The 27726-nt window shown below is 41.2% G+C and overlaps 1 protein-coding gene across 9 annotated transcripts in view; it reads left to right on the forward strand.

The window, feature by feature from the left end:
• The window catches only part of SH3KBP1 (SH3 domain containing kinase binding protein 1), a 244810-nt gene that overhangs the window by 2729 nt on the left and 214355 nt on the right, over positions 1–27726 (forward strand). For 4 of the 9 annotated variants that reach the window (XM_084844051.1, XM_084844061.1, XM_084844052.1 and 1 more), the window contains exon 2: positions 27457–27614. In XM_084844051.1, the coding sequence (XP_084700177.1) occupies positions 27457–27614 (158 nt within the window). Of the gene's footprint in view, positions 1–17265; positions 17603–27456; positions 27615–27726 lie in introns of those variants that run through there. The other 5 variants (XM_084844056.1, XM_084844054.1, XM_084844057.1 and 2 more) reach the window with 3 other exon arrangements.

The following is a 27726-nucleotide window of genomic DNA, read 5'->3' on the forward strand; positions in this document are numbered from 1 at the left end:
TAGGCCAAATAGCTGCAGGATATTCTTTTTAATTGTATACAATAAAATATTTTTAGAAGGCAGTAGGGTGGAAGGAATGAACTGAGAGTTTATTTTTTGGAAGTTACTGTATCCCTATTTTTTCCCTGGTAGGTACACTATTAGGGATGGATGTATTGAAGAGGGAGGGGAGTCATTCCTTGTTAATGGCTGAAAAGGCTTCTGTGCTGGGCAAATATTTAAGAAGGGATTTGCAACTGTAATTCTTGTGTGAATCATATGATTTGCATCAGTTTTTCACTGTTGAGCTTCAGTCACTGTTGTAATATAATGACGTTCATTCAGTATGTTGGTATTGCATTCAAGATTCAGATGTACTGATTTGAGTTTAGTTGCTATATTTAATTGTCAGATTATCATGTAGTGCTTCTGATTTTCCAGTATTCAAGGACTGAAGAGAGGTGCTGATCAGCATGAAGGATGACTTTAATATGTATCAATTACACATTTGTTTAATGCATCTTGATGCAATCTGTTGGTTACCCATGAAGTTTATATTGAGAAAACAGTACAGTGTTATGTTTAAATACACTGATATTTTAGCAGGACTTCACTCTTCCAATTAATTTTTGGTGCATATATTTCTGTATATAGAAACATGACACAAAAGTTCAGATTATTTTTTGTAAATTTCATTTTCTTTAGAAGTATTGCCAAATCTGTTTGTAAATGTGACTGAGATTATGGATGCAATTATTATCTGCAGCATTATAGAATGCACTTTAAGTCTTGATCCCAAGTTTATATCCTTGGTAGTGTTTTGCACTACACACTGTTCAGCAGTGATTTTACAGTGATTGAGAAAGGATATTTATGAACGTACCGCATACCATTCAAATTAATGCAAGGCAGTGTATACTGTACCCCCAAAGTCTTTAACTTCTCTGCTAAATGAACCTGCATTCTATTATTAAAAATATATATTGTAACAAGAGAAACATGGCTAAGGGTGTTTACACCAGTTACCTTTCATGACAGTTAGGCTGGAAGGTGCTTCATTCCTTCAGTCTTTCTCCCATCCTGGCTATTATCTCATAATTTGTCAGCATTAACGAGGGTGGACTTCACACTGTAAGGATGCATGTACAGGCAATATCCTGACCAAAGTACATGACACAATTGTGCTGTTGCTTTGTCTTAACATAACTTTTCCCACCTTCCCCATTCCTCTTGGGACTGACTTTTCCCAAATAGCAGCCAAGGAAGGCACAGTTTTCAACAGGATACTGGTGTGGAGCCCTGATCTGGATTGGGAACACATTCCAGAGCTGGAGCCCACGGTTCCTGTTTCTTCCAAATAAAAGCAGCCAGTTTTAGGCACACTTTTAAAAAGCATAAATAACGAAACATGTAGCTTGCCCCTGATATTTACCAGGAATGCAACATAAGTCTTTCTGTATGCAAAGCATGAGCTCTACCACTGACCTATGGTCCCTCCCTTTAACTGGACTCATTTTAGCTTGCTAAAGCAAGTGATGATTAGTCACCAATTCATGTAGACGTCCTAAGCAGCTGTGTTATGAGATTTTTTGTTTTTCTAAAGAAAATGGTTTTCAGTTTGTTATCTAATGTAGATTCATATTATTTCATGTTCATGGTTAAGTTATCAAATAAATGATTCATAATAATGGTTAAATCCAGACTTAGTCATACTTAGAGCAGACCTGTTGATTTCAGAGGTCTACTCTAAGTATTGTAAGTCTGGATCCAGCCTAGTGATTAGAAAGTTTAAATTGTCCCCTACAAATCTGGATTGGATTATCACTGATATATAGCATCATAACTAGTGTGTGTGGCAAAATATACAGAGAAGAAGAAAAGGCGAGTTGGTAGTTCGCTTTAAGAGCAACTTAAGAGAAAAGTATGAGAGACTATATAATGGGAAGCACATTGACATGATACAGAACCATTACAGAAAATACAAGGCTGAGACAGGCAAAATTAGTTTTATTTATTCAAATATTAGTATTTTCTCTAGGTGTGTATTGGATATTGAACACCATAATTCTACATTCAGTATTGAGAAACCTGTAACATTCAGATAAACACTGTTTTTTGTCATGCACACAACATGTCTTTGTGTGTGTGACATAACTTTCCCCTTCTAAAAGTAAATTTACATTACAGAACCAATTTCCTCTATTGCATAAACCCTCATCTCTGGCTTGTGTCTAGTGTGCACTCCGGTGTGCTGTTATTCCTTTGCTGCTGGATAGGAGCATTTAACACTTGGATAACTCTACAGTGCTGATTTTTGTCCATTAGGGACTCGCTCACTGGAGAAAATAATTTACTCTCAAGGCTCTGGGATGAATTAAACTAATAACTTGTGGTTAAAATCCTTGCTAAAGGTTTTTTTTTTAAAGCATGTCTCTGTGAATGTTTACTTTAATATCTACATGGTTTTCTTAAAATTGTTGAATAGGGAGAAACCAAATGGTAGTCTGGTTTGAACCACTTGCTGCAAGGCAGATGAGCCCCAACAAATCCACATGCACAGTCCAGCTCACAATGTACCTCAGCAGGAGAGTAGGTATACTGTGCAAAATGTCACTGCTTAGCAAATGGATCTGGATTATTCAACCAAAAGAATCAATCCACTTGATCTAGGGTTGACCAAAACAATAATAAGCCATGGTTCCTAACTATCTTGGTGTCTGGGAAAATTCTAGCGTAATCTCATATAGCAGTTTATCCAGACCTGGAGCATTAGCAAAACCCATCCATAGATTCTGACCAAGGGAATTTTAATTGAATGCAAATTGTCTCAATCCAAAGTTCTGCTACCGTTGTGGTATGCCCCTGATTTCCATGTAAATTTCTCCTGAGTACCCACATTATTTAAAATATCCTTAAACCCCTTTTCATGTTACAATTTTCTCTCTTATGAGTCTTCCAGCAGCGATTGCTTCTCTTTGTGGGTGAGACATGGGAATTCCAGACACAAGGAAAGAGTGCTGGCGGTTTCTTGCACAAGAGTGCCATGAAATACCAGCGGTAATTCCCATTGCTTTTGTGGCTATTACATGTGCTTAAGATTAAAATGCGTTTTTGACTTTCTAGGCCACTTGGGTTAACTGCAATAACAGTATTCTCTGTCCTCCTTATGATTACTGGTAAGCTAGCTTGGGGGGGACAGGGACCAAGTAGCTTTGTAAGCAAAGTTATGTGTTTCCAAAACATTAACCTCTGTGTGTGTGTGTGTGTGTGTGTGTGTGTGAGAGAGAGAGAGAGAGAGGAAGCAAGCCATGGAAAGTAGGGATTAAAAAGTTGTTGAGGATTCTACTCAGGAATGTCCAGTTGCATGATGGAGGCATTTTCCAAACAAACACCTATAATATAAGCCAGCAAGCAATTGTTCAGTACTCTAGTTTGATTTCCTTCTTAACTTGGACAATAGACTAGTTCTATGCAAACAGCTTTTCACCATGAAGTCTCATTAAAAAAAATAAGGCCATGCTGGGCCATGAGTAAAATTGCCTTGAGTGCCATTTTTTGGGTCAAAAGTATAGATCAAAAAAAAAAAAAATCCAAATCCACAGTTGGGAAACATCTTTATTAGGATTAACCAAAATGCCACAAATTATTGTTTCAAGTTCTCTAAAACTTTTCATCAGGCTAGGTGGTATAAGAGTTGGAGAGTGAGGGAAAAAACAGAAGTTCAAAAATTAGGCCAGATTTTTGTTGCCATGGGATCTGCAGTATAGGCTGTTTCCAAATGGTGGTTGCAGACTGAATGAGTTACTGGTAGTTGTTGCGGGTATCTAATTGCAGCTAGCAAGCATTCTGGAACAAAGACACAATGGCTGACCCACATTACTGAAAGCATAGAAGTCTGGTTGTAACTCAGATCTAGCTGTTGTTGCCCTACCCAAAACACACAGGTTCCCTTCATCAGATAAAGGGCAGTAATTAAGAGAAACATGATCATCTTTATATTAGCAATACCAGAGATTAATTTTAGGTGGTTCACTAGGTAAAAAAAGTCAACTGAAGCCAAATGTTGTAGTATTACCTCATGATTGGTAGGGAATGAAGCCCTGAGAATGTAAAGTTCCTCTTCTGATGGTGGACTCCGCCCTGAATGGCATCTTTTAAGGCACATAAAAAACAAAGATAGCTGTGTTGGTCCATGAATTTAAAAAATCATAGCTATACAATACCTTTATTAGGGCAACTAAAACGCCACAAAATATTGTGCAAGCTTTCAAGTTCTCCAGAATTCTTCATCAGGCTAGGTGGTATAAGAGGCATGAAGTCTGTAATAATTCTTGATGTTCACCAGGACTGATTTTTCAGAGCTGCCTATTTTCTAGCCTATGATCAATTCACAATCCACTCTGCATGCTTTGAAATGTAGGTGAGGTTAAACATTCCGTCAAAGACTGAATGGATGCTGACCGAGTGTCTTAGCGGCCAAACTATCGTTTTGCCATGCATCCAGTTCTCAGGGAGGTTTTGTGTGTGCCATGTGAATTGGCCTTATTTGTAGAGTTGGAAAGGTCTGAAAGGCCATCTAGTTTAGCCACCTGAACTAGAAGGCTTATCTACTCATCTCCCAGGAACTAGCCCCGATATAAACTCAGTCTATTCACAAGGGGCATTTTGATGACACATGCCAATATCATAGTGAGCAGTTACATTGGGTATGGTGTTGAGATATGAACAACCAGAACTTTTTAACATCATTAAAACTTACAGGTCGATTTGCTCACTATGGTCCATATAAATGAGCCAAGGCATGCACTCCAGGTGAAGGCAAAAAGCTGTTCATCTTGCTCAAAGGGCTTGTCTGCAGTTTTTTGTGGGTCAGCGCTGATTACTGTGCTACAAAAGTGTACAAGAATGGAATTATTTCAAATTGGGCCTTTAAATAATGCAAATATAACAAAAACAAACAAAAAAAAATTGGGGGGGAGCCACAAAAGAAAAAGAAGGGAAAAAAGGAAGATCATATATCATAAAACATATCCATACAGAATAATCATTTACATCATCCTTAATAGAAAAGAAAAAGAGTGAAAAAGAAGAATTTGGGCCTTCATCTTATTGGTTGTGTTTCTGAAATTTCTCTTGCCTCTGCTTCCCCTCTGGACCGCCTTATGAATGCCTTACTTTGGTTTAGCCTTACTTTGATCACTAGCAACCACTGTGGTGCAGGCAGTAAGAGCTCGGAAATTAAGCAACTTCCAAGATCTCTGCACATAGGAATTTGAATCCCCTCATAACTCTCACATACAGACATCAGATAATCACCCTTTTGAATGACCAACGTGCAAGGACAGGCAGTACAATAGAACGCCTAGGCAGCTTAGCTGGGAGCAGATGTTTCAAATAAACATGTAGATGTCCCTGGGATAAGAGTTCAAGTCTTGCTGGGAAGCAATAGTCATCTGAGAAGCAGGATACTTTTGCTGCTAAAGGAAACGGAATAAATGGGACAAACAGTTAGGAGAGCCACAATTATGGTCTCACAGGGGATTGGAAAAGGGTGAGGCAGAGTTGAGCCCTGTGAAGGAAAGGGTTGAATATAAAGCCAAACTCACTTTTTGGGTGCCTGCTTAATAATGTTCATGCCACAGGCAACATGTGGGGTGGCAAGCATGCAGGGCATATTTCACAGAGCAGCTGTTCTTACTCCTCAGCCATAGCAGAAGACACAAAGAGCAGCACAAGAGATAGCAGAGTGTAACAGGCATTATTTTCCCCATTGCTCCGTCCCCATGTTGGGTATGGCTTCACCTGTTACATAATTGATTGCCAAAGACCTTGCAAAGATACAGGAGCCCTGCTGGGACAAGAAAACTGGCAACACCACAGAGGAGCAGTAGAAATAGCACAAGTCACTGCTACCTGTCATGCTGTAGGCTTCAGTCATGATCTTCATTGTATTGGGAAAGGGGAACATACTTCCCTCTGCACCTGTTGAAGGGCTACCTCTGGAGAGCCATAAGAGACAGCAGCACAAATGAGTAATTGTCAGCTGCTGCAATTCATAGTCCCCGGAATTAGGGTGCTTCCAGATGGAGGGCTCCTAGCACTAACAGTCGGGAGACATTGTGTAGCTGTTCCGTCTTTTCTTCCTTAATGGATTTTCTGTGGTAAGAAAAAAGGTGGAAGAAGCAGTGGGAAAACACAGGGCTGTTACAAGTGGAGGAAGATGTCACCTGGACACACCACCACCCTGCAAATACAGCAGGGTGATGGCCCAATAAAACACTTGTCTAGAAGCATTGCTAGATGCAGAGCAGTTGTTTGAGTTAGTGATTGAGAGAGAGTAACTATTGCACTGTAGCAAATCTTCCTGGAAGTTAAAAAGTGAAAAAAAGGTAAACTTGGGCAAATCTCCCTGAAGATGGAGGGGGGGAAAATGCTAAATGTGAACAAATCTCCCTGAAGGTGGGGAAAAAAGGTGTTTCTGTCTAGGGAGGCGATGAAGTGGAGGAATAATTTGACTAGTGTCATTTTAAGACATAATAGAGAGGAGATATCATTAGTGAGATTGCGGGGAGCAACCGGGTTTTTCACCACTCTTGCCAGATGGTTCTGTAGGCTTTACTGAAAAGCCATGCATAAGGCACTTACTTTCCCCTCCCCTTCAGGGAACTTTTAATGGAAGTTTGTGTGCAGTGGCTGGCTGTTTTGTTCCATGTGACCTTTGCAAGGCAAATTAATCATGAGTGTCTGACCAGCAGTAGCAATGGTGGGAGTGGAGAGCCTGATATTCAGGGCCACCCTTTCTGCACACTAGATAGGCAATTGGTCTGATCCAACAGGGCTGTTCTTATGTTCTTAAGGACTGTTTATTCAATACAGTTTTACAGTACTTTTAAAAAAAATATTCCACGGGGGGGCGGGGGAGATTTGGAGCAATAATACTTGGAAACATGGATTCCCCCTCCCTTTGTTTACCTATGTGGGCAGCTTTGTCCTTGCATTGGGTTTTAGTGTTTGGAGTGGTGAAGTACTTGGGTTCTGAGAAGACAAGTGTTAGAAATCTGCTCTTCCTCCATGTGTTTTGATGCTAGGCTATTTGTGCGAAGTTCTCCTTTTTTGTGCAAAGTGCCCTTCCTCCATCGTTCCCCTTATATGCTCTAAGTGTGCATGACATAAGACAAAAGAGAGGGTGCACAGCATGGGGTTATCATTTGAGCAATAAGCACGTGTGTGGTTATACTGCAATTGAGTGCAGAGTTTGACACTGTGGTGGGGTGAATACAGCATAAAGAAGTGCAAAGGGTGTGTGATCTGTTTTGGCTCTTCACCGAGTCTACACCAAGTTTTAACTTGCACTGCGTAAGAACAAAGGAAGCTGCTTTGTAATAGGTCAGAGTATTTGTCCTTCTAGACCAGTATTATCTATTTTGACTGACAGTGGCTTTCCCTGCTAGAGTGGCCATGTGTCCTCCTTTACAGAGGGCAGTCCTCTATTTGAAGGTGTTCTCTATTAGAAGAGCTGTCTAGTCAAAGGCCAATTTCAAGATAAAGAACCATAAGAAGGGAGCACAGGGGCCTTGGAATTGCCTGTCAACAGCTAGCACCTGGGCAGCTGACTGAACAGGCAGGCACACAGGTAATGTGGTCACAGTTTTCCCCACTAAGGTGATGTATTGTATTCCTATTTAAATGATAGCAATTAATTCTAATTTTTCTTTGATACATATAAAATAGCATATGCATATTTTATGCAGATCTGCATCCCCTTTTGTCCTCTTTTGGGTGATGTGTAAATGGCCACTGTATTCCCAGGTTTCAGGCAGAGGTCTTCCACACACCACCTGTTACCCAGTCTTTTTAACCAGAGAGGTGTTCTGCCACAATTGGGCATTGTGTTGTTTGTTATGTTGCCTGCTAGGTTCTGCAATTGAAACTACTTTAGTTTTCCCTATACGAATCTGTTGACAACTGATCAGACCTTGTTGTCATGCACTGAATAGTTGTCCGGGTCCCTAGGAAGAGCTTCTAATCTGGTTTGTACCAGCTCTTTCTCAGTTTAGGAGAAACATCCCTCTGGCCTAGTTCTGTGTTACTGTTCTGGGTTGCCTAGCCTTGCATTGTTTTTTCACCTCATCGATCCACTTTTTCCATACCCTTTCTTTCATTTCAACTGCCATTCTCCTCTTTCTACAGTTGAGCACAGATCCTACATTTACCAGTTGTTTACTGTTTAGTTGTGTTTCAGTAAAGATGAAGATATGAGTTACATGGAAATGGGTTAGTTAGGAGTTTAGCTGCCTGGATCGACACACAGTGTGTGTTGAGGCCAGAACACCAGGTGCTGAGCTTGGGACAATCTGCATGCAAACCATAGGTTCTACCGCTAAGCTGTTGTCCTTCCCCTCTTTTGCCAGATAATTTTACACTGCTGTAGGGGCTGCAAGTGGGGTCTCGGAGAGTGTAGGACTCAGACTAAGCCTGCTCCTCACCTGACTTCCACCTATTTCCAACCATTTTCGGCTCCTCTGCTCATACAGTGGCACTGGTTATATGCCCATGTAATGCTGTCCTAGAATATCCCTGACATTATATGGATGTTGGCACCCTGGTGGCGGTGTATCTTAAGATTTGCCAGTGCAAGTGACTTAACACTAAATCCTAACACCTCCAGCCAATGTCACTTGAGCACAGGATTGTGATCTCGGTATACTTTTTCAGTGTACCTCCTCCTTTGCGGATGCTTGTCTTTAAGGAGGTGAGCCAGTGTGGTGTAGTGGCAGGAGTGTTGGACTAGGAGCTGGGAGATCCGGGTTCTAGTCCCTACTCGGCCATGGAAGCTCACTGGGTGACTTTGGGCCAGTCACAGACTCTCAGCCCAACTCACCTCACAGGGTTCTTGTTGTGAGGATAAAATGGAGAGGAGGAGGATAATGTAAGCCGCCTTGGGTTCCTTGCAAGAGGAAAAAAGGTGGGGTATAAATGCAATAAATAAATAAATAAAAATAAATTAAAGGGGTGACATTGTTCATGCAAGAGATCAAAATTTCAGAATGGCTACCTACATAATATACTTTGGGAGTGGCTTTATAATGTTGTGTTGTTGTTTTTAGGATTGTACGTTTTAAATTTCCCTTTCCCATGTTCTTCAAAGTAAAACATTGTTAGTAATTACTGATGAGTTTTCACATCTAAAATAGCACTTTTCTCTTTGAGTGTGTTATTTTTCTTGAGAAACATAATGAAGAAAGGACATTCTTCAGGGGAAATTAAAAGCAGCAGTAAAGACAAAATTAAGGTTGTGAATTAGATATCTCCTCCCCAGCTAATTGATTAAAGTAGTATCTCATACTGGTAGGCAAAGTGAATTTTAAATCACCTTCTTCATTCATTTTTCCCTGTTTACTATTGTCTTCATAATTAGTCAGGCTTTATTTACTTGGTACTATGGCTGGCTTCTTCTTGTTTCCCCATCTATTTCACAGCAGCTGGAAGGGCACGGAAAGCAAGCAGAGTTGCTGTTTCATAAGGTGAAATAAAAGGTACATTCTGCACTGCTCTGTTCAGGCTGCATTGTATATTTAAATTGAATAAAATGCCAGACCTAGTTCTCTACCAACATAGCATGGAGAAGTCTAGAAACATGTTATACAGTGAATGATCAGGGTGTGGGAAATTGTGTTCATGTGTAAATATGCAGATCAGTTGTTGCCCATTTAACCTACGTACATCATCTTCGTGGCATGTGTATATATTGAAACACTTCCATGGGGAAGGAAGTGGAAGATTTCTACAAAACAAATCTGGATTCTTTGTTGTTCAGTCATGTCCGACTCTTCGTGACCCCATGGACCATAGCACGCCAGGCCTTCCTGTCCTGCGCTCTCTCCCGGAGCGTGCTCAAGTTCATATTCATTGCATCGGTGATGATATCTAGCCATCTCATCCTCTGCCGTCCCCTTCTCCTTTTGCCTTCAGTCTTTCCCAGCATCAGGGTCTTTTCCAGAGAGTTTTCTCTTCGCATTAGGTGGCCAAAATATTGGAGCTTCAGCTTCAGTATCTGTCCTTCCAATGAGCACTCAAGGTTGATTTCCTTTAGGATGGACTGATTTGACCTCCTTGCAGTCCAGGGGACTCGCAAGAGTCTTCTCCAGCACCACAGTTCGAAAGCATCAATTCTTCGGCGCTCAGCCTTCCTTATAGTCTAGCTCTCACAGCCATACATTACTACTGGGAAAACCATAGCTTTGATTAGACGGACCTTTGTCGGCAAGGTGATGTCTCTGCTTCTTACTATGCTGTCTAGGTTTGCCATAGCTTTCCTCCCAAGGAGGAAGCGTCTTTTAATTTCATGGCTACAGTCACCGTCTGCGGTGATCTTGGAGCCCAAGAAAGTGAAATCTGTCACTGCTTCCATTTCTTCCCCTTCTATATGCCAGGAAGTGATGGGGCCAGATGCCATGATCTTCGTTTTTTTAATGTTGAGTTTCAAACCAGCTTTTGCACTCTTCTCTTTCACCCTCAACAAGAGGCTCTTGAGATCCTCTTCACTTTCTGCCATTAGGGTGGTATCGTCTGCATATCGGAGGTTGTTGATAATTCTCCCGGCAATCTTAATTCCAACCTGTGATTCATCCAACCCAGCGTTTCTCATGATGTACTCTGCATATAAGTTAAATAAGCAGGGCGACAATATGCAGCCTTGTCGTACTCCTTTCCCAATTTTGAACCAATCGGTTGTTCCATGTCTGGTTCTTACTGTTGCTTCTTGACCCTCATACAGGTTTCTCAGGAGACAGGTAAGGTGGTCTGGTACTCCCATCTCTTTCAGAATTTGCCACAGTTTGTTGTGATCCACACAATCAAAGGCTTTAGCGTAGTCAATGAAGCAGAAATAGACGTTTTTCTGGAATTCTCTTGCTTTCTCCATGATGCAGTGAATGTTGACGATTTGATCTCTAGTTCCTCTGCCCATTCGAAACCCAGCTTGTACTTCTGGTAGTTCTCGGTTCGCATACTGCTGAAGCCTAGCTTGTAGAATTTTGAACATCACCTTGCTGGCATGTGAAATGAGCGCAATTGTGCGGTAGTCTGAACACTCTTTGGCGTTGCCCTTCTTTGGAATTGGAATGTAAACTGACCTTTTCCAGTCTTGCGGCCATTGTTGAGTGTTCCAAATGTGTTGGCATATTGAGTGCAGCACTTAACAGCATCATCTTTTAGGATTTTAAATAGCTCAGCTGGAAGACTGTCATCTCCGCTAGCTTTGTTGTTACTAATGCTTCCTAAGGCCCACTTGGCTTCACTCTCGAGGATGTCCGGATCAAGTTCAGTGACCGCACTATCATGGCTATCAGGGACATTCAGATCTTTCCTGTATAGTTCTTCTGTGTATTCTTTCCACCTCTTCTTAATCTCATCTGCTTCTGTTAGGTCCCTGCCTTCTTTGTCCCTTATCATGCCTGTCTTTGCACAAAACGTTCCCTTGAGATCTTCAATTTTCTTGAAGAGATCTCTAGTCTTTCCCATTCTGTTGTTTTCCTCGATTTCTTTGCATTGTTCATTTAGGAAGGCCTTCTTGTCTCTCCTTGCTATTCTCTGGAACTCTGCATTCAGTTGGGTATATCTTCCCCTTTCTCCTTTGCTTTTCGCTTCCCTTCTTTCCTCAGCTACTTGTAAAGCCTCATCAGACAGCCACTTGGCTTTCTTGCATTTCTTTTTCTTTGGGATGGATTGAGTTGCTGCCTCCTGAACAATGTTACAGACTTCCGTCCATAGTTCCTCAGGCACTCTGTCTATCAGGTCTAATCCCTGAAATCTATTCCTCACCTCCACTGTATATTCATCAGGGATATGATTGAGGTCATACCGGAATGGTTTAGTGGTTTTCCCTACGTTCTTCAATTTAAGCTGAAATTTTGCAACAAGAAGCTCATGATCTGAGCCACAGTCAACTCCAGGTCTTGTTTTGACTGACTGTATAGAGCTTCTCCATCTTTGGCTGCAAAGGACATAATCAATCTGATTTCGATATTGACCATCTGGTGATGTCCATGTGTAGAGTCGTCTCTTGTGCTGTTGGAAAAGAGTGTTTGCTATGATCAGCGTGTTCTCTTGGCAAAACTCTATTAGCTTTTGTCCTGCCTCATTTTGTACACCAAGGCCATGCCTGCCTGTTATCCCGGTGATTTCTTGACTTCCTACTTTAGCATTCCAATCCCCTATGATGAAGAGGACATCTTTGTTTGGTGTTAGTTCTAGAAGGTGTTGTAGGTCTTCATAGAACCGATCAACCTCAGCTTCTTCGGCATCAGTGGTTGGATCATAGACTTGAATTACTGTGATGTTGAATGGTTTGCCTTGGATTCGTACTGAGATCATTCTATCATTTTTAAGATTGTACCCCAGTACTGCTTTTCCCACCCTTTTGTTGACTATGAGCGCTACTCCATTTCTTCTAAGGGATTCTTGCCCACAGTAGTAGGTATGATGGTCACCTGAATTAAATTCGCCCATGCCTGTCCATTTTAGTTCGCTGATTCCCAAGATGTTGATGTTCAGTCTTGCCATCTCATGTTTGACCCCCTCCAGCTTACCTTGAGTCATTGATCTTACATTCCAGGTTCCTAAACAATATTGTTCTTTACAGCATCGGATTTTCTTTTCACCACCAGACACATCCACAGCGGAGTGTCCTTTCGGCTTTGGCCCAGCCGCTTCACTCTTTCTGGTGCTACTTGGAAATACCCTCTGCTCTTCCCCAGTAGTATATTGGACACCTTCCGACCCGAGGGGCTCATCTTCCGGCATCATCTCTTTTAGCCTTGTGATACGTTCCATGGGGTTTTCTTGGCAAGAATATTGGAGTGGGTTGCCATTTCCTTCTGCAGTGGACCACGTTTTGTCAGAACTCTCTGCCATGACCTGTCCATCTTGGATGGCCCTGCACGGCATAGCTTATGGCTTCACTGAGTTACGCAAGCCCCTTCGCCACAACAAGGCAGTGATCCATGAAGGGGCTGGATTCTTAGCAGGACCCTTTAACAAAAACAGCATTATATTTTGATAAGACATTCTGTAGATCAGTGGTATTCATTAGGCAGCCTGGAGGTGCATGTAACCTGCAGTGGCTTTGTGACTCCGCAGTCCCTTACCTTGCAGGCCATCCCCACAAACATCTGTTCAGCAGCAGTCTTGGGTCTGGTTTAAATTCATGCTGGATGCGGAGTTACTTTTAGGCACTCTGTACTGTTTACATAGTTGGTTTGGGAGTATGTGATGTGCTGTTGGTATAGGTAATGCTGTAGGTATAAGAGAAGGGAAGAAGACTTGGGTGGAGGGAGAAATATGGGATCCTGTAAAGATGGGTTTACAGTTGGTGGGCAGCAGGGGATCCTGTCACTGAGGGCAGAAATGGGGGGGTATAGTATCTTCTTTTTTAAGTAGAATCTAGGGAAACCTTTGAATATGGGCATACAAAATTCTCCAGACCTTTATTATATGTGTGAGGACATATGCTCCTGTCCATAAGAATCCCAGAACATAAAAGATAGCACTCAAAACTAGCATAATAGGCAACTCAAGGAGTGTAAAAATATAGTTGTCTTTATTATGTTAAGGAGATCTGAACCTTTAGAAGATATTACTTTCTATGTTTGTCTTATGGGGAGATGGTTGTAATGATTTGCAACCAAAACAGAAAAAAATGTGAACTGATAGATTGTTACATAAAGCGATTCACCCCAAAGTCCTGTAACAATAATAATACATTTCTCCCCTGTTTTGGTTTCTATTATTGTTTATTTAATAATATGTTTCATCTTAGTGGAGGTTTCTGTAGTCCCCTCACTGAATCCCTTGACTTGAGACTCTCAAGGACTAAATCTGAGAGCTCAAATCTGAATTTGAAAAGGACATTCATATTTTGGATTGTTATCTTATGTGTAAAAAAAAATCAGGATGAAATAACCTCCTCCCCTTTGACCTCTTCTATACTTGGCACTGAAACAGCTAATGCCCATTTATTTTTGTATCATTGCGCTCAAGTAGCAGAGTTGCAACAAGTTTTCATTAGTTGCGGTATCAATTAAAGGTCTAATAGCAGATTAAAACTATCCCCTGATTAATCAGTGGGGCTGAGTCTGAAGGGCAGACAGCTATGCAGACTTCCTCGTTTTGCTGAACTTGATGATGGGGGCGGGGAGCCTCAGTCACACACCGTTATCAAAATTGTGCTTTCACAAAAGGCCCACTACGTGTGTACCACTGAAACATGGTACACATCTAGCCCAAGACACCCTGATTTCTAGGAAAGTCTGAAAATAGAACTTTGTTATTTGCCTTGCCTGAAACTTGTCCCATGAAGTCAGTCTCACAAACAGCTGCTGGCACCACTTCATCAGATAGCAAGCAATGATAGAATGTAGCAGTGTGGAATGCTCCCCTTTTCAAACATTTTCTCCCATTTATTGGATTGGTGTAGGAGGGAGTTTTTTCAGGACAGTCTGTAAATGGAACAACCCACATATGCAACATAATAGAGGGATTTTGGAGTTTTTTCTAATTGGAGTAGAGGAAACCTAAAGTAGCCTCCAGAAACAAATCTAAGCTTGCAGAATATATCTGTATTTACTAATTCCATATTCTCTGGTGAAGAAGAAAATATTAAAGATGGCCTTTAACTCTAACCATATGTTTTAATTAGAACAAACCTTTTATTTTTCCTGCTTCCTGAATCCTTAAAAGGGAAGCTATATGGACGGTTTGGTAATATGTGTATAGAATCAGTGAGCCTATTAATCAGTTAAAAGCCAGATTAATCACCTAAACAACTTCATTCGTTCGATAGGCCAAATAAATATATGTTCTAGGATATGCAAGAAATGTCATGTGCAAAGATTTATTTAATCTTTGCTTAGAAGGTTTCAAAAGATTTTTAATTCTAGACATAATGACTACTCAGTTCCTGATGCTTCTGGATATGTCAGTTTTAATTCTGTTAATAGCCTTGCTAGTTAATAGGACCGTTGCCATCTGTGACAGCAAATCCACTTAAAATAGATTGTGTTTGTTTAAGTCTAAAGTAAACTGAAACAATGCTAATTATGGTAGAAATTTGTTCTTGTGTGGACAACCACTGATTGGAGAGCTCTGGAACCGAAGCAAACATTTTGGGTGTTCTGCTTTCTGACCATTGGTCATCATAATGGTGGTTCATTGAAGCTGTATGAATGGACATTTTTACCCCTTCCCCAGGTAATTGCTTCATGCCGATGAAAAGTGGCATGCGAAATGTGAAAAGTATGGGCTGTGAGTTTACCTTATATAAGTAAGAGAGAACTTCTGCCTTTGAAGATGACTGCAAAAGATAGCAAGGATAAAGTTTCAAGGTTTCTGGTTGTCATCCACCCTCCCCCAAGCTGCAGTGACATGCATTTTAAAGAAGAGAATTTGAAAGTATTGCTCCCCTGCCTAGACAAGGATCTATAACTTTGTAAATCTGTAATTGTTTTTATTTCCTTAGGGTTTGCATAGTATTGTAGGATTTTGACAGTGGACTATCAAATGCTGAATCTCACCACCACCACACACACACACACACACACCTCTTTAATGTGTCATAGCAGCATGCACTTATTTGGAGTTCTTTAAAATAGAAGCTTGAAGTGGGAATGCAGTATAAAATTATAATAAAGACAGTGGCACCTGACCTAGGTCTGAACGGCTTTTCCTTGTATTTATGTGGCATTTATGTGCTAGTTACTTTAAATTCTAATTTGCTGAAATAATGTCATCTTTGCAAAGCAGCCAATCTCATGTTGTGTATAGACACTGCTTCCTTCCCTATCCTCCAGTATATTAAGTTCTTTTGGTAAAATAATTATTCCTATTTCTCCTGTCTGTTCCCATGTAGTTGCAATTTTTCAAATAGCTTAGACTAGGGGTAGGCAACCTTTTTGAGCTGTGAGCACGTTTGGAAATTTGAGAAACTGCCCTGGGCACCACCACAAAAAGGCTGCCATGGGAGGCATGGCAAAGGATAAGTAACGTGCCCAAAAGACTGAGTACAAGGCAGATCGGGGTCTGAGCCCCACACACAGTTTTCAGCGCCAACAGAAATTTAGTTCAGAGCAATCCCAGCTGCCAGTAAGAGAGTGGGTTAAAAAAAAAATTAAAGTGGGAGGGATAAGGCCACCTTGGTGGGCACCAAGAAAGGTGTCTGGGGGTGTATTGGTGCCCATGGGCATAACGTTGCCTACCTCTGGCTTAGACAATCCACAAATCATTGCTCATGCACAAGTCAGTATTACTTTCAGTAGGGCTTGCATTGGCGAAGCAGCTTGTGGGTTGTTTTCTTTCAGTGCAATCCTGTACATGGCTACTGAGGAGTAAGACCCATTGAATTCAATTAGTCCTGGTAAGTGTGTTTAGTGCAGCCTCAATAATTCTACTTGCTTAACAAATTAGGGATACAATTAAAATGTCTCCAAAATTTTAAAAACAGTATGTTAAAATAGTGGGCCATGGTTTTGGACCTAGCTTCATAATTTCTAATGCAGATTTTAAGCTGTTCTTATTATGAATGAGGATGATGTAAAGCTTCTTTTAATTTCAAAGAATTGGTACATTGCACCTTGCTAAGTCATCTATGACAGAGTTTTAAAAGCCTTTATAGCCTTTTAAACAGAAGAATGAATGGATACAGCTTTTTCTAATCATTGAGAAGGCTAACATAAGGAGTGAAATATGTAATGTTTCAAAACATAATTTCTGTTGCTAATTACTGTCTTTTCAGGCAAATTCTAGGAAGTATGTTGTGAAAGGGTTGGAAAGAAAGTGAGGACATTTAGTTCTCCCAACTCCATATTTTACCTAATTATAATTCTTTTAAAAATTCATTTCAAGAAATGCAAAGGAGCAAAAAATAAAATTAAAAGAAATACTTGCATGTAGTTAGAATTCCTATATTCTGATTTTAAAAAGAAGTATTGTGAAATACTTGGTTGTGCTATGCTTGCAAAAAATAATACCTGAACTGATCAATATGGAGGTTTGGTTCAGTGTACAAACTTGTAACTCTTTGGGAGTAACTGTGCTTTACTGCTGCAGAATGTTTTGTAGAATGCAGGTTGGGTCAAACAGCTGTAAAGTGTGGGTGGGTGTAGGAGTGATTTTAAGCAGAAAAACATCATACTGGAAGGCCATGTGGAGGCCTTCCGTTGCCTGCTACTTTCTCCACCCACACAACTTCTTCCTCCCCCTTCCCAGCCCATTGCCTTCTGGCAAGGCTTCAAGACTCGAAATATGTCTGGCTGAGGCGGCTGCAACTGGAATGCAGTGGGCGGGCTGTGTGTTTAAAGCAGTGGGTAGGTGAAGGGTTCAGTACCCCTTCCTACTTACCAATACTCTGCTTGAAATTGCTTCATCCATCCCACAGCTTCACACAGTCCATGTTCTGAAATACAATTATGCTGCCAATATGTAATGTTCTTTGACTACTGTGCTTCGTTCTTACTCCGGCTTTAGTGGTGATAACTGCTAACATTGCACAAGCCTCTGTAACTTCAGGAGCTGATGACTGTAATGCACTTTACAGGGCTCTGCCTTGAAGACTGCTGAGAAACTACAGGTAGTTCAGAATGTGCTCCCTTGTCTGTTGGATATCTTCATGGATCATGTAATGTCAATGCCAAGAGAGCTTTGCTGGTTGCCAGTTTGTTTCTGGGCTCAGTTCAGGATGCTGGTGTTAACTTTTTAAGTTTTTTGAATGGTCTGGTTCCAGGGTAACTCAGAGAATGCCTTCTTTATATTCCACACCAAGTGTTAAGATAATCATTTGCAGTCTTACATCCCGGCAAGAAGGCTTTTTTCTGTTGTGTGCTGTCCCTCTTAGACCTCTTCTCTCTGGGGTGCCCTCAAGGCTAGCTCTTCAACTTTTTTTTTTATTTCACTAAGCTTTTGGTACTTAATATCCACAGGCAATGATTAGCTGACATTGAGTGCTGATTGTATTATTGTTGTATCATTACGGTTGTATGATTTGTTTGGATTTTTAATGTTTCAGTTGTCTGTGTATTTGATGTTAGCCATCTTTGGTGCTCTTTGTGAGCTGAAAATTGTAGTACAGAAATGGGAACTCTAGCTGTAGTATATAAAGCCATATAGGAAAGAGAAATGTTTTGATGTATGGTAGCTGTCATTTCAATATGATTGTGCCCATGATTTCATATTCTCTATTAAAGTTTGTAATTGGGCACTATGCATCCAGAAAGATTACCAAAATAAAAAAGAGCCAGAAGTATGCAAGCATGATGAACTTGCATACCACAGTTCCTTACATATTTTAGATGGATCCTGTTCATCAATACTACTATGCTGATTGTGGTTCCCTTGTTTCCTCCTTGGGAACCTTTGCAGCTTGCTAGTTTTGCACAACACAGCACTTGTAGTATGGAATAGATTTTGCTAGTTTAAAGCGGAAGGTGTTAAGGGGGAAAGCCAAATGACCAGAATTGTAACTGAAAAGAATACAAGTTGTTCTATGGCCTTTCAAGATGGAAGGCTCCTATCATTTCTGTGGGTATCATAGACAGTATCATAGAATCATAGGGTTGGAAGGGGCCTACAAGACCACTGAGTCCAACCCCCTGCTCAAAGCAGGAAGCCTGATTCCCAGGCGTTCTCCCATCCAAGTACAAGCCAGGGCTGACCCTGCTTAACTTCCAAAATCATATATTGCATTGTAACTTTATAGGAATGTCTGGCTATATGTCTACAATGCTACTTGAAAGAAAATGTATTTTAGCATACATTTAGCATTATAGTGTATAGTGCTATACTCCCATAATGCTAATTTAAAAACAACTGTTCCAGTTACTTCCAGCTAAAATGGCAATGACTGGAAAGGTGTTTTTTCCCATCATTTTTTAAAAATTTAGATACACAAACACACACACACACACACACACACTACTCTTACCTCACTATCATTAGGGAGAAGGGGCCATAGCTCAATGGCAGAGCACTTGTTTGCATGCAGAAGGTCCCATATCTGATCCCAGGCATCTCTAGGTAGAGCTGGAAAAACTCCTGCCTGAAACCCTGGAGAGCTGCTGCCAGTCAGTGTTGACAGTACAGGGCTAGATGGACCAGTGTTCTGACTCATGTTCCTATAGGAGTAGAGCAACTATTACACTCTTTAAGTTGTATTTCGCTTTTAAAAAATAGCTGAAAGATTATTTTAGCACTACTTAAAACACTGGCTTAAAAGAATAAATGGTTGATAAAAAGGGTATAGTGCTGTAAAGGGAATAGTGAATGTGTTCAGCTGCTCAGCGAGTCACTATCCACATCAGAACCATGCCTCTTTACAAAGAAGCAAGAGTAACACTATGGGCATTGGTGTGGACAAGCCATGCACAATTTCCCCCGATAGTGTCAAAAGCTAACTGCAACCCCACTTGCAGCTTAAAGCAGAACAGCAATGATATATTCACACTTGGAATAATTCCTACTTCCATCTGTTTGGAAGCAGACCTAGTGTCAGGGTGGAAACTGAGCCGATAGAACCCCAGAGCAGTTCTGATTCTGAGGAGGATCAGCAATCCGTGGGAGAGGAGCCAGCTCATCCCTCACAGGCACAGCAGCTGGCAGATTCCTCCTGCCGGCATTCCTGAGATAGATAGTGATCCTAGCAGTGAGAAAGTGCGGGAACAAGGCTTGCTAGATGCTCGACACAGACGCAGGTGACGAGCGATGGAGGGCGCAGAAAGGAGGCGTAGCGCCCGTTTGGCACGCAAGTAACGGCTGCCTCCCATGGACCCAAGGGAAAGAGGGAGGATCTCTCCCTAGCCCATAAGTTCAGGGTCTTCACGTGACTCTCCTTCAAACAGGGATCAACTGCCTACTCGGCGCTCTGCTTGTTCCTTGCTTAGTCACTGGTGAATAGCATCTGAAAGAGTCATTAAGATGTAAAAGGATTAAAGCCTTGAAAAGAATCCTTTTGTCTGTGTCGTCTGTGTCTTGAGTTGGCTATTGGGGTCTACTGAAAGAGGCCGCTAGGGTGCTCCTGACAGCTAGGATCCATGTCTTGAACAGTCTTTTCTTTCTTTCTTTCTTTCTTTCTTTATTTCTTTCTTTCTTCATTTCATTTCATTTCATTTCACTTCTATACCGCCCAATAGCTGAAGCTCTCAGGGCGGTTCACAAAAATTAAAACCAAACAACACACAATAAAACAATTTAAAATATATAGAACATTAAAACCACAATATAACAATACAACCACAATAAAACCTAGCAGCAGTGCAGGAGTTTAAAATACAGATTTAAAACAGCAAAGCTAAAAATTTAGAAAGCTAAAATGCTAAAATGCCTGGGAAAATAAAAAGGTCTTCACCTGGCGCCGAAAGGAATACAATGTAGGCGCCAGGCGAACCTCACTAGGGAGCTCATTCCAGAGCCGGGGTGCCACAGCAGAAAAAGCCCTCCTCCTAGTAGCCACCCGCCTCACTTCCTTTGGCAGGGGCTCACGGAGAAGGGCCACTGAGGATGATCTTAAGGTCCCCCTTTAACACAATAACAGTAATAATACCATCAGTGGTAGAAATAATGAGATTAGTATAGTTCAGTTTTGCTGTTAAGAACCCAAACATGCCAATTGTTACTTTTGTTGTTAACCTGCTGTGCATTAATTGCTAGATAAATGAAAACTATTATGTGGATACGTATATGCCTATAAATAACGGTGAACTAACACACATGCCCATATGGATTTACTTCCCTTTACCTGTATTTTATGTATGCCTTTGATAATTTGTAATTAAACTTGTATGTGATTTTCCCCTACTGTAATCCTTTTCTGGGAAAGGCCTTTCATGTGGCAGAAGTTTCCCCTGTGGTTGCTTCTTTGAATAAAACATACTGTTCCCAGCCCAGAAAGCTAGCATTCTTTTCCTGCTGTAATGACGGGAAAGAGTGGCTACTCTGAAGGATAAAGGTTGATCAGGGCTTGATGTTTGCATTCTGTTGTAATGTGTTGAACCCTACTAGCATCTGGTGGCATGATACAAGCATTACATGGTGCTGGAATGCAGCCAAAAGGGGTGTATGGAAACACCCTCGTGTGTTCCCATACTGATCTTGGACAAGTATGTATGTTATATTTTATATATGCTACAATCACAGGCGATGGTGACTGTGGAAATTCTCCCTGAAAATAAAAATGAGTGCTTCTGATTTCTCATGCATTAGGCCTAGTCTCATCTCCTTCACTGAAGCTTCAACTACACACTACCCGTTCATTTGAGCAAGGAATCGGACTGCTTCCAAAGACTTTATAAATTGAAATATTTCAGTTCTCTGCCTTTTGACAAGTTGGATCCAGAGGAAGCTAGTCACACTTTACTACCGTTGAAATCAATGGGACAAGTTAGCAATGGCTAATTTTAGCCCCATTGATTTCAATGGGACTAAAGCGTGAGTAACTTCCTATAGATCCAACCCAATGGATTGATTCTGATCGTTTACAGCAGCATTTGTGATAGCGGATTTTAAAGACACATCCTGCTTTTTTATATTGTTTGATAATGTCCTGAAGAGCTGATTTTGTTGGCATAAGGATGAACTTTCACTTTTTCAAAGAAATAACTCGTTCTGCTTTGATATGGGGTTTGTTCAAGGGAATGTGTAAGGAAATGTTCACTGTAAGTTACTGAAGTCACTGAAATATTTGCTTTTGCTTTTAATTGGAGCTCTGAGACATTATTTTGTCACAGAGCCCTTATTGATGTGGAAATGCTACATCCCAGGGATGCAAACCCTCTCTCACCCTAAGCCTAAATTTCATTTTGGAGAAGCTCTTCGGGTCCACATGCCACTGGTGGATAGGACAAAGGCAAAAGCAGTGTGGCCACCCCCACCCCCCCCAATGCCAGTATATTTTACCTGAAAGGTCTTCGTGCCAGTAACTAAGCTTTAGGAAAGACATTTCAGACTTCTGGAATGGGGTAAAACTGCACAAAAGATGGGAAACCAAATGATCATTGGTTGGGAGTAAGGGGGTAGGGACAGGGGAAGGGGCACAGCCTGGTGGGGAACCACATGGGGGGGGATTTAATCCCCCAGGCTTGAGGTTCTGCACCCCCTGCTGTAGACCAAAAGTTCCACTTTGGGGAGTCCTGTATTTCTATGTAGATTAGGGCAGCAGTGTGATATGCCTGGTATTAAATTCCATGTTACTAAAATGAAACTACTCTGTGCTAGTATAACAGAGTTTATGAAAGGAGGAAGGGGGTATCCTAACTCCTGGCAGTGTAGGCAGGGACAAAAGGTTGCTTGGAATGACCACCAGTGCAGCAAGGTTGGCTGCCACCACCCCTTATATCCAACTCATCCTGACTCTCTGGGGACTCTCTGACCTTAGGACTCACCTAAGGTTTATGATACAAGGACCCAAGTCAGCCCTTTCTATTTCACCCCCCCCCGCGCGCCGTTTTTATACCCAAAAGCCTATAGCAAATTTGAGGTGATCCCTATTAGCCAATCACAAGCTAGCTGGAAACAAACTATCCAGGCTTTCTGGGGAAAGAAAGTTCCAGCCAACACTCAGCTGAACTCATTCAGCCTAATTAGTGAGGGTTCTGCTTCTGCCCTGCAACAGGGATGGCACGAGATTACACACCAGGTGGCCTAACAAATATGTGCAGGCTCAGCCTTCCAGAATGGAACTGTACAGGCTGTTAAAAACACAAAAGGAAAAGGGATTTCTTGACAGTGTGCAACAGTGTTTTGGGTAAGGTGTTCATCTGGTCCAGGACAGCCCATATAAGACTCTTTCTAAACAAGAGCCAGTGGAGTAGTTCTTCTGGATCTAGTAAACTCCAACTCATTTCATTTGGGGTGTTCAGGTGATCATGGGTGTAAAAGAAGCCATCATGGTTTCTCCCCATTCATGCTATGCATGTTGCATGTGCTATGCGCATGACCATCATTTGCATAATTACTTGCACTGTTATGTGGGTTTGCCATGTCGTCTGAACCTGGCGCACGGTAGGGGTGGCTTTGTACCTACCCTACAACCCTTACTGCAAGTCATGGGTTGTAAGGTGGGTATGAAGCCACCCCCTGCTGCATCACATGCTAGGTTTGTACTACACAGCAACCTGCACTGCAGTGTGGGTAATTATGCAAATGATGGGGGCGGAGGGAGAAGCCACAATGGCTTCTTTTGCCCCCCATGATTATCTGAATCTAGACACTATCTACTAATATTCTAGTTCTTTCTTTTATGCTCAGTGTTGTTGGGATTCCTAGGTATCACAAGCAGTAAGGATTGCTATCAATCCAGAAACAAACCAAGTATTGTTAAAACAAAGGGTAAAATCCAACGTAAGCCCTACTTAGAGTAAACCAATGAAATGACCAACTTAGGTCCCATTCATTTTAACTCTGAGTAGGACTTAATGTTGGATTTTACCCCATGTCATTTCAGGCCAATTAAAATAAATCCATTGCAACTTTTTATTTATTTGTTTGTTTATTGATTACATTTATATCCTGCTTTTTTTTCCTCTTCAAGGAACCCAAGGTGGCAAACATAATCCTCCTCTCCGTTTTATCCTCACAACAAGAACCCTGTGAGGTAGGTTGGGCTGAGGAGTCTGTGACTGGCCCAAAGTCACCCACTGAGCTTCCAGGGCCAAGTGGGGACTAGTACCCAGATCTCCTGACTCCCAGTCCAACACTCTAGCCACTACACCACACTGGCTTATTACTGCTCAGATTCCCCCTAGATGGTCAACAGAGTAACATTTCTGTATTAAAGATTACAGAACCATAGTTACTTCAGCAAAAGCTGCTGCCAATTTTGGCAATGGTTTTAACATGTAGAAGAGCACATGTCTCACAAAGAGAATATATGGTATATGTGTGGGGAAGGAAAACTGGGGGAGTAACTTCCCCCAGTGGGAAGCCCTGTGCAAAACAGGTCAGGGTGGGCTACAGCTTGGGCTTGTTGCCCCACCATGCATTAGAGGCAACATCAGCTGCTGCAAAATATAGGCATGGTCATGTAGATATGAGAGCCATGTAACATTTTATCGTCTTAATAACTGCATTTCAGTAACTGTCTCAGCTGCTTGTTTCCCTGACAACTCCAGTGCTGGCTTATGGCACAGATAGATATCTGCATTGAAAGCTGATGCTTGTTGGTTTTTCTTTACTTGCTCCTTCAACCTCTTAAGTTGTAAATATGCTGAAGGATTGTGTCCTCGGGATGATTCTACTCTGAAAGAGCCTGAGAATGCTGTTGTAGATTCTGGCAGCCAAGCTGCTTCAACAGAATAGAACTACTGGGATGGTTATGTACCAAGATGTTTGCATCAGTGGTGACAAGATCTAGGAATTGCACCTGTAGGGAACATACCACACTGAACGGCATGCACGTAGCACTCCCAATACTGCCCTACAACTTGGAGAATGTTCATTAACTCTTAATACTTAATGTGCTACTCATGATCTGATTTTGAGGGACCCCAAATAGCTGCTATTGAGGTGAAATACTAAATATGTGTTCAGTGTAGTCTTTCCATTCTGTAGCAGACAAATTACTAAGATATACAAGGACTACAAAAAGAAGAAAAGAATGAAAATATTAACAGAAAACATCATTCCATATAAGGAAAACATGGTAGCAGTATATTCTAAGCTCCCTACATGAACCTATCCATCCAGTACAGTCAGCATCCCTCGATTGTCCTTCGAGGGAGGTTTGGAAGTCAGCAACGAGAGAGTGAGAGAGAGCTTTGTCAGTGGTGCCCCCCCCCCCCCAATTATGGAATGATGTCCCCGACAAGGCCTGCCTGGCGCCAACATTGTTATCTTTTCAGCACAGGTTAAGACCTTTCTCTTTTCTCAGGCATTTGGCAATATATGATGGGTTTTAATCAGGTCCTGGATTTGTCTTATGGGTATGATTGATCAAAGTTGTTTTTAGATTATGTCGTCTCCGTGTGTGCTGTCTGTGAGTTTTTATGTAAATGGTTTTTAAACTTTGTATACTGTATTTTTAGTATGTTTTAATCTCTGTAAACCGCCCAGAGAGCTTTAGCTATGGGGTGGTATAGAAATGTTAGTAGTAATAATAACAACAACAACAATCTAAGATGGAGGAAGGGTTTAGATCCTAACTGTCTGTATTGTTGAAATGTTTGCTGCTATTTAAACAGCAGAATGTCTACTAGAGATATATACATAGGCTGAGAGAGGATAAATAGATGTGATTTTCTTCCACTTTAGTAATTGCCAGTTACCAAACAGGCAGTTGCCCTCTAAGCATCATTTTGAAGGGTTGTGGACTGCACCTAAAGAGTGGTCGTCAACAGCTCCTGTCATAACAAGTGGGGTGCTGCAGGGTTCTGTTCTGGGCCTAGTATTATTCAACATCTTTACAAATAATTTGGACAAGGGACTAGAAGAGAGGCTCATCAAATTTGCAGATGAAACCAAACTGGGTGAGATAACTAATCCCTTAGAAGACAGAAACAGGATTCAAGATTATTTTAACTGAGTGGAGAATTGGGCCAAAACTAACAAAATTAATTTTTAAAAAGATAAATGTTCTGCATTTAAAGTAGGGAAAATCAATTATACAAATGCAGGATGGGTGACGCCTGGCTTGACAGCAGACTCCAGCAGTACATGTCAAAAGGATCTAAAGGTTTTAGTAGACCACAACCTGAACATGAGTCAGCAGTGTGATGAGACAGCGAAAAGGCTAATGTAATTCTGGATTGCAGCAACAAAAATACGTTGCTGCAACCCAGGTCACAAGATGTAATGATACTCTATTCTGCTTTGGTGAGACCACACCTGGAGGCCTCTGTCCAGTTCTGGGCACTGCAGATCAAGAAAAATATTGACAAACTGGACCGTGTCCAGGGGAGGGTGACAAAGATGATGACAGGCCTCAAGTCCTATGAGGACAGGTTGATGGAGCTGGGTAAGTTTAGTCTGGAGAACACATGATTAAGAGGTGATATGGTGGCTTCTTCAAATACTTGAAGGGGTGTCACATAGATGGAGAAAATTTGATTTCTGTTGCTGCAGAGGATAGGACCCGAACCAGTCTAAAAGGATTTAGACTAAACATTAGGAAGAACTTCCTGATGGTACGAGCTATTCAACAGTGGAAAAGACTACCTTAGAACTTTTTAAAAAAAGAGGCTGGATGGCCACCTTTCAGGGATCCTGCCGCAGTGGATTTTGTGCGTTGGCAGTGACTAGATAACCTTTGAGGTTCCTTCCAACTCTGATTCTATTATTCTATAAATATGATTTTCTTCTGTACTGAGCACTGTGCATTTGGGAGAAACTAGGAAAGGTGGGGGATGGGAGGAAGACTGTTATGTAGGAATGTCTTCAATATGAATCAATGAAAATTCATTGGCATGGTTAAGGGACTTTGAGGGAAATTATAGTCTAGTTGCCTTCTAGAATTGTGATGGAAGTAAGCAGGATATTTGAAATATTTCTGAGATACTCTGGAATCTTAGGATTTGTGACTTGAGTCTGTGTATTTAGCTCCCTAATGCATTAGCCGGGATGTCCTAGTATTCTGAAGGATCATTTGAGGTGCTATATTTCCTGTGAGTGAAGAAGATCTGGATGATGTTTCATGAATATGTATTAAAGATGATGAATCACAGTTTACATAGACCCAGTTTGCATGTAATGGCAGCAAATTGTGAGTTAATTAATCCATGAGTTGCCATGGCGCATGCTGGGTGCATTCCAAGGACTTATTGAATATTCAGCCCCCGATCAGGGGTTGCCATGTGACGTCTGAATCGGGGGACAACTACAGATTAATCATGGGTTAAATATCCCTCAGTTAACCTGCAATTAGTAATTAGGTTAACTGTGGCTGGTTCAACCCACAACTAACCTATAGTGTCTGGGTTGGGGAGCTGAATATTCAAAAAGGTTGGAGAACACACCCATCATACACCACAGCAAATTAATCCACAATTTGCCACTGATACTTGAGAACAGCCACATAGTGTATAACAGCCACTGATGAAGATGAGAATCTAAGATTATTTTAAAGTTTGGATGAACTTAGGGGTATTTGATTTGAAAAATACTGCTTCCAGCTATACTTCGGAACTTTTCTATAACGTGGTAGCTTTTACTTAGGTTTAATTGCATGCTTGTATATTATAATATTAAAAAGAGCTGATTGGACTCAAACTTCTTAAGATATTGAGATCAACTGAGATCACCTCTTTTGTGAACATCACATTTGTTTTTGGTTTCTGTCTTTATGTTTCTAAGCTGTTTATTGGTTTATTTAATACTACTATATATTGTTTTCATTATGTTTCAGTTACTTAGATTTCTAATGCCACAAAAGGTATTTGCTGAGCTTTTAAAAATCGCTTTCCCCACTAATTCTATAATGTGTGGTTGTGTTTTTCCTTTTAGTGGAGGCGATAGTGGAGTTTGATTACAAGGCTCAGCATGATGATGAGCTGACCATCACTGTAGGTGACATCATCACCAATATCAGGAAAGAGGATGGAGGCTGGTGGGAAGGACAGCTCAAAGGCAGAAGAGGTTTGTTCCCTGACAACTTTGTAAGAGTGAGTACAAAGTGAAAACTGTTAACTGTCTTGTGTCACTGACTTATATTAACTTGTTTAGATGGAAGTTTACCATCTTAGTGATGGGTTTGTGCAAAATAGTGTTGCAGCT

Source organism: Heloderma suspectum, chromosome 3 (genome assembly GCF_057233095.1).
Source record: "Heloderma suspectum isolate Gila_16-S chromosome 3, 16-S_ref, whole genome shotgun sequence".
NCBI classification, from domain to species: domain Eukaryota; kingdom Metazoa; phylum Chordata; class Lepidosauria; order Squamata; family Helodermatidae; genus Heloderma; species Heloderma suspectum.